Raw genomic sequence first — 17,019 nt, 5'->3', positions numbered from 1 at the left:
AACAAAATCTGCTGATGAAATTACGACTAATAAGTCACACTCCTACACTCGCACTCGTAATTTTTCTTTCTCCTCAAATTCTCCACTGAGAAATGATCTTGTCATTATTGCCGTTTCATCAGATTTCAGTTTCAATCTCAAGGTACTGATTTGTTAATAAAACTTTGCTACCTGTTCAAAAACATCTGTAACAGAGGATGAACAGAACAGACACTAGTACCACTGAAACATTTGCTTTATTAGAAATACATAGTTAAACACCGACAGATTTATTTATTTATTTTTTTACCACAAAAACACAAGCTTACACTTTCAACACACAGTATAAAAATACCTTTAAAAATAGCACCTTTTCTCTGGCAGGTAAACATGCAGTCATGAAAATAGACACAACTTTCCCCCAAAATAATGAACACACCAATATATACAACAAATTGTTGTGCTTGATACTTCATTTTTAAAACAGATGTTAACACGATACCCGGAATAATATAGTCATGCTTGCGTAGTTATTTTGGTGTATAGAATAGGAGGGTATTTTGGTCCTGTTCATCTGTTTTTACATAGAGAGTATGTGTCGGTGCATCTGTCTGGTTTAATTTAAATTTTTATGAGTCTGGAGAACCTGCCTGGAAAACTCAGAAAAATAAACAATGTACAGCAGATGACAAACCTCATATATTGGTCCCTGGATAAAAATAAATGTGAAGAATATAAATGAAATGTGCACACAAGCTCTCCAAACTTGGTCCAAGATGGTTACTACTAAAGGGATGTGATTATCTGAGTTCTCAGGTATCATATCAAGAACGTAATAGAAAACTGCATAAAACGTAAGTTGGATAGTATTATGTACCTACTACTACTAGGTACATTTTGAACATTTACAGTAAAAACAATTTGATGGTGGGTTTATGTAGCAATGCCTGAAGCTGTAGCTTTCAAAGTTAAATGAGGTGGTGGAAAGACTTTTGTTTCTAAATAACCCTGGAATACAAAATAAAAAAAATTCTATTGAGAAAACCAAGATAAAATTATAAAAATAAGGCATGATGTATAAAAAAAAACTTTTAATTTTCTTGGGAGGAGTTAAACGGAACAAAACTTTAAGAAATAAAAACTTTTCACTTAAAACAATTAAAATCACAGGGTCATATTTGCGACTCAATTGTATCAACCTCATTGTTGAAAAATAAATGCTGCATTTTTCTCATCTTTAAATATCTCAAAGAAGGACAAAAATTTAGAAAATTATACCCACAAATGTCTATCTACAAAATCAGCAAAGTCACTTATCAATAGTTTATTTCAGAAAAATTTCAACCTATTTCACTTTTTGTTCCTGAATTCACAACTTTTCTCCGACTGTATTCTCCATCATGCCTCGTTTATATGGTGCTCTGCAAATTCTTCCATCGCAGCTGAACTTTTTAACATTTTGCCACATCACAACCACAAACTTCAAATAATTTTGTCTTTTTTAATTAAAATCTAAGAAGTGTGGTGTTCATTTGCATTGAGTCCCATTTACGCTGATCCTCTTAAGTAAATCCAGTACAGCTGATTGCTTTATCAAGTCCTGTAGAGTTTGCCTGTGTGTAATTTAACCTCAGTTTAAATAAAGCTGAGTTGTGAAGGTTTCCGATGTTTGTTAGTGACCAACAGAAAACAAACAGCATTATGAAGACCATGGACCACAGCAGACCTGCCAGCGATGAATTGTGAGGAAGTTTAAAACTGGATTAGGTTCTAAAACTGTTTCTAACTGGACTAGTATTATTCAGAGAAACAGCCAAGAGGCACATGGTAACTCAGGAGGAGCTGCAGAGACCTTAAGCTCAGGTAGGAGAATTTATTGACAAGACGATTAGCAGTGCTCTCCATAAATTGGTCCTCTATTGAAGAGTACAGGTAGCAAAAAGAAAGTTGCTACTGATAGGATTGCTTGTGAGAAACTGGTGGCCGTATGCCTAAAACAATGTGAGGATACTTTTCTTCTGTGGAGACAGGGAGGCTGGTCAGAGTGTAAGGAGATGAATACGGGATAATTGAGCTTTTAGAGGCTGTGAAAGGCTGGAAATTGGGGCAAAAGTTGATGCAACAGACAAAAACCCCTACATATAGAGCCAGAGCATCTCTATTTGACAGAATGGCCCAGAGTCAAATCCAGTTGAGTATGTATGGCCAGATTTAAAAAACATTGGATGCTCTAAATCCAATTTGGCTGAGCTTGTGCTAATTTGGAAACAGGGATGAGGAGAAAAATCCACCTAGCAAAACTGGCAGAGACAAACATGCAGCTGGGATTGAACTAGAGTAGACCAAGTCTGCATGCAGCATTTTTAAAATTTGAATTTTGAAAAAAATAAAATAAAACATTAAAACCATGCCTCATAATCTTTCCATTTTACAATTATGTACTACATTGTGTTCATTCATTACATAAAATCCTAACAGAATATATTAAAGATTTTGGCTTAAACATGACAAAATGTGCAAAATGTTCAAGGGGTGTGAATATTTTTGAAAGGTAAAAAAGTGAAACAGTGTCAGAGCCACAAAGACCAGAATCCACTGGTCCAAATGTGAATTAGAAAATAATGAAGACATGGGGGGGAAAAAAAAAGAAAATCAACTACCTTAAATTACTTGTAAAACTTTGGCTTGTGAATCTCTACACTGCAAGGTGAGCTGAGTTGTCTGCCCTTGCCCTTGCTTAATTTGCACCTATTATTCTTACTGCCGGTGAAGGACGTAAACCGATGGTCCCAAAACACCTTAAAGCGGCAGTAATGTTTAATTGAGAGAACTAGCTCTGCAGTGGTGAAGTCTCAAAAATTGACAAAGACAAATTTTCGGTGTCAGATTGATAAATTAAGGATTTGTTATTACACTGAAAAATGATTCTGTTTCGCTAAATATCCACTTGGAAGTAACTTGGCCCTTTGAAAACAGTGTAAAGTCCCACCGGGTGTAAAGAGGCAATAAATAAACAAAAACTACTGACACCTGAAACATAATGAGCTTTAAAAACATTCTTGTGGTGGAGGAGAAGGTAGCCACAATCACCGTGTCGCCTGCAAGGGTTGAGCATCTGCAAAACAGAGCCCCTAATTAGATCCTGACCCTTAATATTTGACTAATAACAGTTTGTTCCTTCATGTACCTTTGGTCTCCCGGAGGCAGACCTGCTCACACTCCTCCAGGTGAAAGAAGCGGTTGTCGTTTCCTTTGCAGCCGCTGTAGATGAAAGGCCTGCAGGCTCGAACCTGGTTGTTAAAATACCAACGCAGAGTGTACTTCTGGCAGCTGCCCTCGTCCATGGGCAGCAGACAGAGGTCTGTCAGACCTGCAGAACACACACATGTAAAAAGTGTGCATGAATGAACGCCAACACAACGAGAGATGAGCACGGTGCTGATAAAATGGAATAGAGGCAGAAGAGCAGTGAAACCAAAGGGGTTGAGCCAAGCAGGCATGGTATGTACAATTATCAAAACTGGTAGAGATTTACATTAGAGGTTTTTGCAAAAAATACTGATTCTTTACCTGGATGCATGCATAAAATCAATTACTTCATGTGAATAACTATTAGAAAGTCACTATCAAACACGACATACCTACTGCAAGATAAAACAGTACCAAACATCAGACATGGACAGCAAAATTAACCCTGAATTTGTCCCCAAAGTGAAAAATAATATGAATTGTTTTACCTTCCTCTTGCACAGCCCTCTTCGGCCTGTCTGATCTGGACTTGTCTGCAGCCAGAGGTAGAACTTCTACTTGTTTCTGACCGGCAGCTGCTTTGTGAGCGCGAGCAGTGCCGCTTGATTTGCTTGAATCGGCTTTGGCAGCTTTTGTTTTAAAATCCTCGCCTAGTGATGGAACCAGAGACAAAAAAGATTTACGGAGACAGAAAACAAGACATGCCAACATTTCAGATTCTAAAAACAAACACATCCTAACACAAACTGAACGTCATGGAGACAGGATGATTGAAGCTGCACAGCTGCAGAAACAAAGACATTTAGGATGAGATGGTAAACTGTCTCAAATTGAATTAAAGGCAAAAATTTTAACTTGACTCATAAAAAAGGGTACACAAATTACAAACCTTATTAAACATAGAGTACCTTCAGTGAGATTGGCAGACTCTGTGGAGAAGTAGACCATGTCATCCATGGGGCCATCCAGGGCCTCGATGGAGTAGATGTGCTCGTATTCGGGGTCATTGGTGTTTACCACCACACGCAGCTCCCGGCCTGACACAGGAGTGGCATCACACTGATCAAAATCCTTCATGTGACTCTGAAACTCTCCAACCCTCAGACAGAGTGAAGAGTAATGATGACTTGCAGTGCCAACAGAGTGTGTTCTGAGCCTTTCAAGTTTTCCACGGTGGAGTCTGTTTCCAGACTCCTAATTGAGACTCAAGACTTTTTCTCACAAACATAAAACTAAATTTGATGATCATTATTTGTTAAAAAAAAAAAAACCCATTAATTTAGTCCAGCATTGGCCTGCATCTTATACTGGAATTGGTGTTGCTTATTTTGTTTATTTTGATAACTAACATGTAATGTTACTTCATGTTTCTGTGTTGTTACTAATATTTTTTGTTTACGGTTTATCATGTCATCTAACTGAAGGCTTCACTTAAGACAGTTTATTCTAACACAGTAGTAAAGGGTATTTGCAAAAGGAAGTCCTCGAAGGTGCATAGTTTTGTCTAAAATTCCTTTTAAAGCACTGCATAAGACTCTTTGAACTGAATGTATTTAGTAAAGACAATTTGGACTTTTTGGTTAAAGGTCAAAGAAAGTTAAAGAAACACAGTTACGTGCTGCTCATCAGGGAGTTTGTTTAAACTGGAGCTTTCTGAATAAATGAAAGCTCAAATTATCAAAGTAATGTGGCAAAGCTAAGAAAATAATTCCAGTGAAAACAGGACTTTCCTTGTGGCCATGAGTAGCAAGTAAAAACTTTGTTACTTGCATAACATGAATATTGGAGTTCTTTTTAGTTGTTTTTTGATTTTTTTTTATCAGAGCTTTTAAATTGCTCTCTTGGCACTGTGAGGTCAGAATAGTCATTAAACGTTACTCTTGTATTTGTCTTCACATAATGTGACAAATACGTCCTGGGTTAAAAATGGAGTCCTCTGTTTTCTAGCTCAGAAAACCACCCAGTTCTCAGAGGTCTCCATGTGTTTCACCACCAGGTTTACATGTTTGTTAATAATGGACAGACAAACAGACTGAAGTCAGCTGCAGAGCTGTGGAACAAACACTCACCCTTCTCACCATTCAGTACCAGTTCTTGCTCTGTTGTAGGTCGAGCCCTGAGTGTGGGCTGGGACCGAGTGTCAGGGCCTGAACCTGAGAGAGCCGGACAGGAGGGAACATGGGTGCAAAGGAGCAAAAAGATGATCCGGAGCGTGAGAGTGACCAGGTAGGTGACACACAAAAGAAAAGGAAAATGGCTCAGGAAAAATAAAATGAGGAAATAAGAAGAAAGACATAACATTTTGGCAGCACCAACGCTTGAAAGTTTAGGCAATCTTTACAAGTTATTTATTTTCTTTTTGCATAATTAGGAGACCCATTATTCTTACATTTTTATGATCTCAAAGAGTAAATGCAGAAATATTATTCATGCTGTTTCATCCTCTTGATTTTAGCTGATTTAACATTGAATTTAGAGCCTTCTGAAGTTCCCGTCTCATAATTAAACAGCAGAATGGAGCAAATGAACCAGATTTCTGAATGATGCAAAATAAAACTTTATAGAGCTGAAAATGCTGGCTATTACTTTGCCAAAAGAAAATAAAAAAAAACACACAGGTTCCCCCTGCTGCTAAATAAGAGAAGAAATAAATTAAATATAGATTTAAGATTAAATTTGAGATATTATTTGTAGCAAATGAAATGTTGCATTCCAGCATAAAAACACCTCATCTGTGAGACACAATGGTTGAAGTGTCTTGGTTTGGGGCTTTTTCACTGCATATAAGTCATATTACTTTTTGTCACTTGTGTCTTTTGTGTGGGGGGTTTAAAAGATATCAATGAATTTTAATTGTTGTACTGGCCAAGTTAAAGTTCTGATCTTAACCTAAAAGAAATCTCGCTGCAAGAAATGAAGTAAAGAGAAGAAAAGTTGTTCTCTGTGCCAATATGGGATATAATTCCTCCAAGGTAATCAGCAATTACTGCAAACATTTAATTTTCAGCGTTTCTTCAGTACATACAGCAAAAGCAAAACATTTTTCTTTGGATCATTTCAATTTCATTTTATCTTTTTATTCGACTTTCAGTAAAAATCTGCTTCTGAATCCCATTTATGCAAAAAGACAAAAACATCCAAAGAGTTTATAAACTTTCAAGTACCGCTGCATAACATTCATCCACATGACCTATGAACAATCCCAAAAGCACCACAAAAAATAATAATAATAAATCAACCCACCAATCTTACACAAACACCAGATGAAAGGATTCACCAATTTCTCCCAACATAAACAATCTTTCCAAAATTGGCTTTTAATCCTTTGAAGACTCAAGTTCCAGTTTATAATGACTTCCGTCATTTAAGCTGGACTTAGATTTTGTTTGCCATCACAGTAAACTGATGACTAAAATCTTTGTTAGGTTGTTAATTATGAAACATAAAATAGATTTTTTCTGAAAAATAACACACTGATTAAACATGAGGAGAAACTGACTTTGGCTACTTTTTTTGCATATTCATTAGCAGTCTGCTTCAGCATCACTTATCTCATGCTGGTTCATAACACTGGTGTTATCCTGCATTCATTAACAACTTACACAACAAACACATTAATTAGAATGTGGGTAAGTACAATCATTTGGGAGGTTTTTGCTAATTTGCATTTTATTTTCTTACATTAACACGGACACAAGTTGAATTTTATGCAAATAATTAACTCCTGGAGTATTAAAATTAATCAAAATGAAATATGTCACATTGCTTAAAAAACTGTGGAGTAACTTTGTTTAATAAAATATGAAACATACACTTTTTTCAATCGAGTATAAGTGACTGCAGACTCCATAATACAAAAGGAGTTCATACACTGTTGCAAAATTTGCTTTAAAAGATTTTGGTTTATGCTTTTCTTCATATTTCATTTGTATCAAACATATTTTCACACAAGTAAATATAAAAAGTGATGTTTCTTTTTTTGTTAAGGGATAACAGTATCCAAACCAAACTGATCCTGTGTGGAAAAAGTAGGTCTTCCTTTCAAGATTACCAAGAGCTTCCGAAAAATATTCTGTCATTTCTAAGGTGTGTGTGTCGGTACATGTGGCTGTGGAATGACCCGAATCAGAATGAAAACCTTCCAGTGTAACAGAATTAAAACAATTCTGAAAGGAATAATTGCTTCACAGAGGAATCAAATCATTGCAAGTTATTGCAAATGTGGCTGTGGTTAATGTGGCAGGGCCAAAGGTGGCACATCTGTTGATTAGGAATAAAGCTACTGCATCTTTACATCAGACTTGGTTGGTTTGGAAAGTGTATTTTTTTTAAACAAAGGAATAATTTGAAAACTCCTTTTTGCATTTACTTGAGATATACATCTCCGATACTGAAGTATTTCCATGATCTGAAACATTATTGTGTGACAAAAATCCAGAACAAAGGGAGTCTACTAGCGCTGAATACTTTTTCACTGCAGTGTAGCTAAGCCTTTTTTGTCTTACTTGCAGCAGTGGGGCGGCTCACTCACCTCCACACGCTGAGCGGATCAGTCAAACAGACCGAAGGGAATCAGAAAGAAAGAAAACGGCACAGATTAGTTTTGAGAAATGCAACGTTGCTGCAGTTTTTCTATGGCTTCTCCTAAACAGTTTCAAAACACTGTGACTTATGCTCTGTTATCAAGTTTGGAGTTCAGCTTGGAGGACAACATTGTTTTAAATGTGCAATGTAAGCTGAAGGACTCACCACAGTGCTGTTTCATCTCAGCGCGAACGTACTCTCTGATCTCATCCTCCTGAATATAAAACAAGAAGCAGACAGACAGAAACTGTATTATGAAGCAGCACAGTAAGAACTCTGCGGATGCGTGTCATTTCCTGTCTTCACATTGAACCCTGAGGTAATGACGCCACACTGACCGTCATGCCTGGCTCTCCTCTGTCTCCCTTGGCTCCATCTGGTCCCAAGTCTCCCTGCAATGTGGACAGGTATTAGGACATGCAGGACCCCCAGAGAGACTTTCAGGGAAGTGGTTGCATAGACTTGGGCCAGGTTCCACATTTGAACAAAATCAACAAATAAGCAGGAAGGTTAAATCAGCAAAAGTGACTTGCACTGAAGCTGTTCACACAGTCGCATCCTCACATAAAATAAGCTGAGCTGTAGCTCAGCAAAAGCAAAAGAAATGCAAAACACAACTTTAAAGTGTCATTTTATATAATCAGCTTTTTGGTCCAAATACCCTCAAAGCTATTTGTCAAAGCAATAAATAAATAAAAAAAAATGAAGTATTTCTGAAAAAAAAAACAATATTCTGCAAAACTAAACAAACCTCAGCGGCGAGGGACAGAATACTAACCGGCTCTCCTCGCTCGCCTGGGATTCCTGGGATCCCCCGAGGGCCCACCATGGCAGGACCAATTGGACCTCTTTCCCCCTGATGCAACATAAAAACAGATAAGAAGGAGAGAAAAAAGCATCATGAACTAAAAGATTGATGAGTTGAATAGAAAACAATGGTCCAGTGTCAGCATACGAGTGATTAGCAGGTTTTCAGTCAGTAGCTTGTTCAACGAAACTGGCATAGTGCCAGCAGGGTCAAATACTGACAGAGCACAAAGAGGCAAATAAATGCTGCCCTGAGTTATTAATGCTGCTTCCAATAAACACGCATCAGAACACACACTGCATTGCAATTTACTTTTTATTGGGCTATATAGCTGTAGAATGGTCTGGTTTCTTTCTGCTGATTTGTGTTAACCAAAATCACCTATGACAGGGATGTGAACAAAAGAAGGAAGCTGCAAATCAGTGGAAAAAGCTGGCTGTGACTTTTTTTTATCATCGTTTTGACAATAAAAAAAAAAAGTGCTTAACAGTGCCTTGCAAAAGTACTCACACACATTTTGTTTTTCACATTTTGTCGAAAGAGCCACAACTTTAATGTAGATCATGGATGGATGGATGTTTCCATGTGACTCTTATTTATATGAAGCAGAAAGGATTTAAATGAGAGGAAGATAACTGCAGCTTAAGCGGCAAGAGCTAAATAAACAAACTACAAATCAATTCAATTTCACCACAGTTATTCAGATCTTTGTATCAGTCAGTCACATACTATCAGGCATTGTAAATGCTTTTCAAAGGCACCATTTATTTCCTCTGTAAGCCTGTTCAGGTGTTGACTTTAGTAACATTTTGGACTGGTGGGCCATTTTAGTTCTCAATTATCTATTTTTCAAATTCTGATTCTCCCCTCCCAATGTCTTCCTGCAGTTTTCCATTTGATGCATCAACATGACTGACGATGGAGAAATTATAACTCTTTTTAAATGATTATTTATCAACTTCCATGTCCCTTTGTAGGAGTGAAGATCAGTAAAGAGAAAGATATTTTTTCATCAGTGTAGTAGAAAATAGTGTCTGGATCTGAAAGGTGCGTCCATCACAGGGACCTGATGAGCCCCTGCACCCCGTCACCAGCTTCCTTTATTAACTTGATGATAAACCAGACAAGCCAGTCACACTGAGAGCCCTTCAAAGTGCCAATCAACTTGAGGCAATAGATGGCAATCAAAGAAGACAAGTGGAAAAGGAAGAGGACAACAAAGACAGGAGAAACACAAAAAGACTGTAATCTTTTTATATCAGTCGTAACATCCTTCCTCCACTCTCAAGCCTATTATTAGATTGTGTCAACTACAACTTCAAAACCAAAGCTATTTTTGGTGTACCAATAGACTTCTGAGATGTGTTTATTCTTTGTCTTTTTCTCCCTATGAATAATTCATGTACTGTAGGTGTAGAATCAGATTAATCCAGTGAGGAGAGTCACCTTCTGCCCTTGGAGTCCTTCAGGGCCTTTAGCACCAGCGTGTCCTTGTGGGCCAGTCAAGCCGGGGGGCCCGTCGGCCCCTCTGGGACCAGGAGGCCCAGGAATACCAGACGGTCCCTGTTTAAAACACAAGCGCAGTACACTGTGGATTTCAGGTTTTGTGACTTCCTGCGAATGGGTGACGCTGTGAGACACAGTGATGATGGATAAATATGTATAATTAATAAAAAATTATTAGATTAGAATACGCACCCTTTCACCTTTCTCTCCTTGAGTTCCTTTAGATCCAGCAGCCCCGTCAAAACCTCTGTCACCCTACATCCACAAATAAATGTTTTAGTTTAAACATCTGGATTATTTTTCAGTATTAATTATGGCATATTGCCTTTTACCTTGGGACCAACTAGTCCTTCTTTCCCAGGAGTGCCAGGCGCCCCAGCAGGTCCAATGTCCCCCTGGAAACACAAACAGAGCAAAATGAGCTGCAGGAAATCCTTATTAAACACCTTTGGATCTTTTTTATGTGCAGATATCACTCATACCTGTTCACCTTTTCTTCCTGGTAAGCCTGATCGTCCATGAATGCCTGAATTCCCCTGAGCACACAAACACACCATTTAGTTTAAATATGAAAACATGTCAGAGGAGTAAACCTCTAGATAGAATTAGAAAAGCTTTATTATGATAGTAATATTTTTGCAATTATTATCATCACTGCCTACAGATACAACTACATTACAATATAATCAAATTATTAACTTATTAAATCAATTTATTCAAAAAGTGAAAGTTACGTATATAAATTTTTGATTACACACAAGGATTTCTTATCCATTTAAATTGTTTTAAATGTTAATTAAATCTAATTAAAAACCCTTTGAAATTTTAAATATTGAAAAAATTAATAAATAAAATGACATTTAACAGATGTTAAAGGTATAAATTGTTCTGGCATGGCCTATACCAGTGGTTCCCAAAGATTTTCTGGGCCCCCCTATAGATTACAATAAAATCCCCCCCAAAAAATAAAATAAAAATCCACTGGGCACACACATCGTTCAACCAGACATAAACCTTTACACATATTTTGTTATCAAACTCCACTGAAGTTTATTTCACACTTCAGGTTGCAACAAAACAAACTACAAACCATCTTTACAGTGAAACACTTTCGTGTAACTGTGTTGTTTTTTTTTTTTTTTCATTCATCCATACTGCTTCCCGCGCTCCCCTGCAATGGCACTGCGCCCAGCTTAGGGGCGCGCTCCACACTTTGGGAACCACTGGCCTAGACTATCATAGCAAAGACTGTTTTCCAGCTGACAGCCACTGACATCTGCCATAAGAAAGATACGCTATAAAGATGCTGGCTGTTCACAGAGTGCTGTGTCCAAGTATACTCATAAAAAGTTCAGTGAAAGAAAAGCTTGATAACAAAAAGCGAATCATTGATGTGGGAAGAGATGGCATAGAGTCACTCTTTCACAGGCAAAAACACACACACACACCCACACGCACACGCACACACACACACACACACCCCCACACGCAATCAGAAAATGGGCAACAGTTGTAGCGTTTCTCGTGTGAAGCCACTCCAGAAACAGAGACTTCAGAAGCATGTTGAAGTCTAAGGAGAAAAAGGACACTACATGAGTATTGTTAAGAGGAAGAAGAGAGACACGATGAAGATGACATGAAACCCACAAATAAATCAACTTGGGATTTCTAAAAACCTCATCAGAATCACAGCGTCCACGCCACGCCGCATTGACTCAGTAATTCATCCAAACAGACCTCTAAGTATTGAGTTCATGGACATACGTTTAAGTTGTCCAAGATTATTAAAAATCTTTTTAGACCAATGGAAAAAGTCCTTTATGGATTTCTCTTATTTAATATTTTAATTCTCAGAAAAACTGAATTTTCCTCAAGTCATAATAAATAACAGAAATAAACTTTTGAAATATACCACTCCCTGTGTAATAAATCTTAATATGTGAGTTTAACATTTTGAAAATAACCAATAAAGACATTCATTTTTAATGATACTTTTATCTATTGAAATACACCTGTAAAGGTTCACTCATGTATTATTCTACACATCCGGTTTTCATTTCCCTGTCTTAGTAGCTAACCTTTTCTCCTTTGGGTCCATCACCTCCACAAGCCCCCTTGGGTCCGCGGTCGCCCTGGAAACATGAGAGATCATCACTGACAGACATAAAAGGCAGGCGAGACTTTAAGTGGAGTGGCAGCTGAGCAGAGAACCCATCTGGCTGGATGGTTCTCTTACTGATCACTTAGGTTATTCAGAACGGACTTCCACAAACCACGGACATAAAGCAGCTTCTGCAGCGAGTTTCCATTAACAACCCGTGTATATGACGGGGAGCTGGATGAAGTTATTTTATAGGTAATGTGTATTCAGACACTCAGGATATAATAAAAGCATGATAAGAAATGCAGCCGTCTAAAACCCAAAGAGAAACTTGATTATACTCAGCATGGTTATAAAGAATGCAGACAGATGATGAAATCCTTTATATTTTCACGTCTCACAGAGGTGTTTCTTTTAAAACTACATGGTGAAGTAGTAGTGACACTTCTACACCTGGTAGTAACAGGCATATTGCTCTTTGACAGACATCTTCTTCCTCTTCTTTAATAACTGAAAATAACACTTACTAAACCAGAAACGAGAATATGTGCAGTTTACACCGTTGTCTCAGAGGTAAGCACCACTTTCAAAGCTTACTGTTAAGACAGTGTTTCTCAATTCTGGTCCTCAGGCCCCCCTGTCCTCCATGTTTTAGGTGTTTCCCTTCTGCCACGCACCTGGATTGTATCTGTGGGTGATTATCAGGCTTCTGCAGAACTTGATGGTCATGCAATCATTTGAATCAGCTGTTCTGGAATAGAGGCACATCTAAAACATGCAGAGCAGGGGGGTCTGGGGACTGGAATTGAGAAGCACTGTGTTAAGAGAACTGCAGCATCTTGGAGTCACGCAGTTGCCATAACAACCATGACATGATTTATGAAAGTCAACTGGGTGTTCGGGACGTATTGTCTGCAACAAACACCTCAGGTGAGTTTTGCTTGGACCAAAGAATGAAGATGTGGATGATAATCTCATTCTTACTCGTCAGTATGTAGGACAACATGAGATGCTGTGGGTCTCGGTTTCTTTTGCAAAAGAAGTCAGTCTGCTCTGGGAACTTTTTTAGAGGCCAAAGAAAAATCAATAAATCAATGTTTCAAGATATCTGTAGGTTTAAAAAAAAGAAATCAAACTTTTTGTACTCTAACATAAAACTGAAAACGCGTGTCAGTATCGGTCTCTCTCGGGACATCAGAGATCTGTGACATATGGCCAAATCAACATGGAAATGATAAATCGGACACAAAATCAGACTTCTTCCATTGCAATTAACGTTCTAGAGATTGGAATCATATGGAAAATCCTGCATGGGAACTGAAGAGAAGGAAGCATAAGAGAGAACCCCGAACAATGGATGATTAAAAAAAAAACTGTGCAAAAAGTCAAGATTAGAGATCGCTCAGAGAAATGATGTTCCAACATTTTGAAATGTTAAAAAGAGAAGAGGAAGAAGTGCTCTGCTACAGGTAAAAATGGGTTGAAAGTAATAAACAAAGGGTTTCCAATAAATGTGATTTTATAAAAACAGAAACATTCTAAATTGGGATGACAACGTGACTGCATGCAAGGTTGACACCTGACAACACCTAATTGTTAAAAGAGGATTTAAACTCTGATTAGACCACCTCCAAAACCTTGAGGCAGTCATCACCCACCACTACTGGAAGGTTGAAACCACATATAATAAACAAACACTCACTGCAATGCAGACAACTATAATACCTTGATTCCTCTCAGTCCACTGACACCAAGTTCACCTTTATCCCCTTTACGGCCTGCTAGACCGTCTTTTCCAGGTAAACCCTGGAAGAAAGAAAACAAGACAAAGTCCAGTTTGCCCGATATTAATGAAAAATGCCCATACAGAAAAAGGATAAGTGAAAACATGTACCGATTCACCAGGCACTCCAGGATCGCCTGCCTCTCCCTGCACAGAAACAAAGCAAACAAAAACGATGATGATACTTGTTAACAATTTATATTTTACAGACTCTTTTCTTTCATCTTTAGCATCATGATATCTGCACCTTTGATGAACTAAAACTCTAAAACAGGCTGAAAAAAATGTGTTGTCATTTTGTTTTACATTTCTTGTCATTGGCATTATGGACACACCATATTGAAAAGATGGTTACCTACACGTGCCAGGGCAGGTTTGCTCTACAGAAAGCATATTAGATAGGAGTCTAACTGCATGATTGACTTTATAAAGTACAGACTGCATCCAGCAGGGCACATTGATATAATAACAAGCTGTGTTTCTATGACCTTCAACTATTTGGTGTGTGTGGATGCTGGTGCTTGTGTCTTAATCTTAAAAGCAAGCACATTTGAATACATGGCACTGACAGTCTAATACTCTTGCAAGTACTACATCCTTTATGTCCTCACTCATTTAAAAAAAAAATCACTGCTGTCATTGGACATGTGGTGCAGTTCTAAATGCAGTGATGTTTTCAACAATGTCCTTAATTAACTATTGAAATGTTAATATATGTTACTCCATTAGTAAAACAAGTTTCTAAAGCTTAATTGATTAAAAAATATACCATTGCAGAAATGTCTGTATCAGTATGAAAACTCAGTTTTTCTAGAGGTACTTGTTGGTTTTTGACTTTTTTCTGCATGTTGCCAAAATGAAACTTCTTACTGAATCAAATTCTGCTCTGCTGCCTGAATTCATCACTGTACTTTTACTCCTTCGAGTTTTTATTCATTCTGCTTTGATTTCCTTTTTTTTCTTCAAATCAAGTGTTTTAAAATTGATGGTTTTTATCAATCTAAACATTTTTCTCAGACAGACTTGGTTTTACTAATTAAAAATTATGTCACTTGCCTTCTGTCCACCAGGGCCTCTGGCCCCTGGGAAACCAGTGGATCCTCGCTCTCCAGGTTCCCCTCTTTGACCCTGATTACAAATATGCTCACATTGACAATCTGTACAATTTGATCATGTAAACTGCACAGATTTTCTTCCTTTTGCTGATGGTTGATCCAAGTCATTTAACTAATTAATACCTGAATAATCCTCAGAATTTCAGTGAGAAATTTCTATACACACGCTGCAGGATGAACATCATCGTATCCATACAGATTCAGAGAATTTCAAAATTAAGTGGACAAGTTTGAATTTGTTGGGGATTTTCTTTAATCTACACATAGTCACATTAATAAATATATGCTAAAATATATACACACTTTCCCAAACATTTTCACTAAATGTCCCTAAGCAAATTCCCCCTGAACAGCATGTATTTTGTATCTGTCAGCAAGTTTCTGGATATTTTACCACCCTTCTTATCAGAAGGGAAGAGATAATGTAAATTGGTTGGTGTTCTGGGACATACCTGGCTTTTTAAGAAGATTCCAATTTTTCAATACGGTTGAGGTCAGAGTTTTGGTAAGGTTTTCCCAGATGTCTGACTTTTCCAATTCAAAAACAAATTTTACATCTCCATCCGATTGCAACACTCGACTTTGTCCTATTTCAATTAAATGACCTTGTCATGTGAAAAGAAAATGGATGTTCAAATGTTAAGAAAAATCCAAAGCTCAGCCATGAACAGAAACCTGCTGTAACACCTGTCCCTGTTTATAGTGACAGATTTCACATACTGAGGGAGCTGACAGAGCAATATGTTCTGTCCCACAATAAAAACCTTGAAGCCTGACTAAAATTTGCAGCTGCCCACATGGACAAACCAGTTGAAGCATTTTCTGACTAAATTTTTCCAATTATGTTTCTTTAGTAGAAGAGACTACCCTCTTCCTACATTGTGACTTGGTAATATTTGCCCTCTCTGCCTTGCAAACGTTCTCTAAATCTATCAGGTTAAGAGAACGCCAGAATCCTAAAATTAATCTCTTCTCCACAATCCTCATGACTTCTGTCTTCCCATTTTATTAATTTTGGAGAAAATTCCAGCTTTTTCTTATATCAGTGTTGTTCCATATTTTCTCCAATTATTAATCACTTCTTTGTTCCATGTGAAATACACAGCTATAGTACTTCAGATATCTTACCCTTCTACATATTGATTTAATTGTACAGCAAGATAATTTTGATCCTTTGTAAAGCTCTGAAAATTAGGGTTTTGGTTTAAATAAACTAGCAAAAAAAAACAAACAAAAAAACAAAGTCTGGTTTCTGTGCAATCTGTACATTTAAGGAAGTATGTATATATTTGCACCCTCATGTCTAATTTTGACTCTTCATTAAAGAAAATCCACAATAAATTGAAGCTTGTGAACCTAATTCTTTCTTGGTTTTTTCCATTTATTTTGTTTCGTAATCATTCTCACACACAGTTAAGCGCATAGTTCAAACACACAATTAAAGAAATCAAACTATCGATTTCCTTCATCAGTGTGTGTTAAAGCTTTTACCACAACCACATGTTCCATGTTGATGCCATTACATTGTACACATTGTGAGAAAATTAAAAAAGGCGAAACAAGAAACTCTTTAACGCTGACAGAGTTGTGAATCAGTGCAACTATCTTCAAACTGTTTACATTAAACACCAAACAATCGATTCCTCTCCACTTAAATTTACCTGCTCTCCTGATGGACCCTCTTGACCTTTCGCCCCTTTTTCTCCTTGAGTACCTTTGACTCCTCTGTCACCCTGAGTTAAACAACAGCAAAATCCGGCGCTTATTTTCTCTGAGTGAATATTTGTTTAGAACAATGTGCCTTTGGACGTCCACTGACTGTTTCTCCTTTGTTGCCCTTTCCTCCAGGTGGTCCTCCCACCAGCACAGTGTCCCCCTGTGAGCGACAGGACAG

At 37.6% G+C, this 17,019-nt stretch overlaps 1 protein-coding gene across 2 annotated transcripts in view; it reads right to left on the bottom strand.

Annotated features, from left to right (window-relative positions):
* Positions 1-217: 217 nt before the first annotated feature.
* col7a1 (collagen, type VII, alpha 1) overlaps positions 218-17,019 on the bottom strand; it is a 76,155-nt gene continuing 59,353 nt past the window's right edge. For both annotated transcript variants that reach the window (XM_032549162.1, XM_032549163.1), the window contains exons 101-119: positions 16,945-17,001; positions 16,787-16,858; positions 15,067-15,138; positions 14,122-14,157; positions 13,953-14,033; positions 12,205-12,258; positions 10,609-10,662; positions 10,459-10,521; positions 10,319-10,381; positions 10,067-10,183; positions 8,591-8,668; positions 8,151-8,204; positions 7,978-8,026; positions 7,760-7,768; positions 5,298-5,381; positions 4,137-4,265; positions 3,717-3,878; positions 3,167-3,349; positions 218-3,094 (exon numbers count right to left, since the gene is read on the bottom strand). In XM_032549162.1, coding sequence (XP_032405053.1) covers positions 3,066-3,094; positions 3,167-3,349; positions 3,717-3,878; positions 4,137-4,265; positions 5,298-5,381; positions 7,760-7,768; positions 7,978-8,026; positions 8,151-8,204; positions 8,591-8,668; positions 10,067-10,183; positions 10,319-10,381; positions 10,459-10,521; positions 10,609-10,662; positions 12,205-12,258; positions 13,953-14,033; positions 14,122-14,157; positions 15,067-15,138; positions 16,787-16,858; positions 16,945-17,001 — 1,446 coding nt within the window. In that variant the 3' untranslated portion in view covers positions 218-3,065. The remainder of the gene's footprint in view (positions 3,095-3,166; positions 3,350-3,716; positions 3,879-4,136; positions 4,266-5,297; positions 5,382-7,759; positions 7,769-7,977; positions 8,027-8,150; positions 8,205-8,590; positions 8,669-10,066; positions 10,184-10,318; positions 10,382-10,458; positions 10,522-10,608; positions 10,663-12,204; positions 12,259-13,952; positions 14,034-14,121; positions 14,158-15,066; positions 15,139-16,786; positions 16,859-16,944; positions 17,002-17,019) is intronic.

This window comes from Xiphophorus hellerii, chromosome 20 (genome assembly GCF_003331165.1).
Source record: "Xiphophorus hellerii strain 12219 chromosome 20, Xiphophorus_hellerii-4.1, whole genome shotgun sequence".
Classification (NCBI taxonomy): Eukaryota; Metazoa; Chordata; class Actinopteri; order Cyprinodontiformes; family Poeciliidae; genus Xiphophorus; species Xiphophorus hellerii.
Note: the sequence above shows the minus strand (reverse complement) of the source record. Positions and strands in the feature narration are given on the sequence as shown.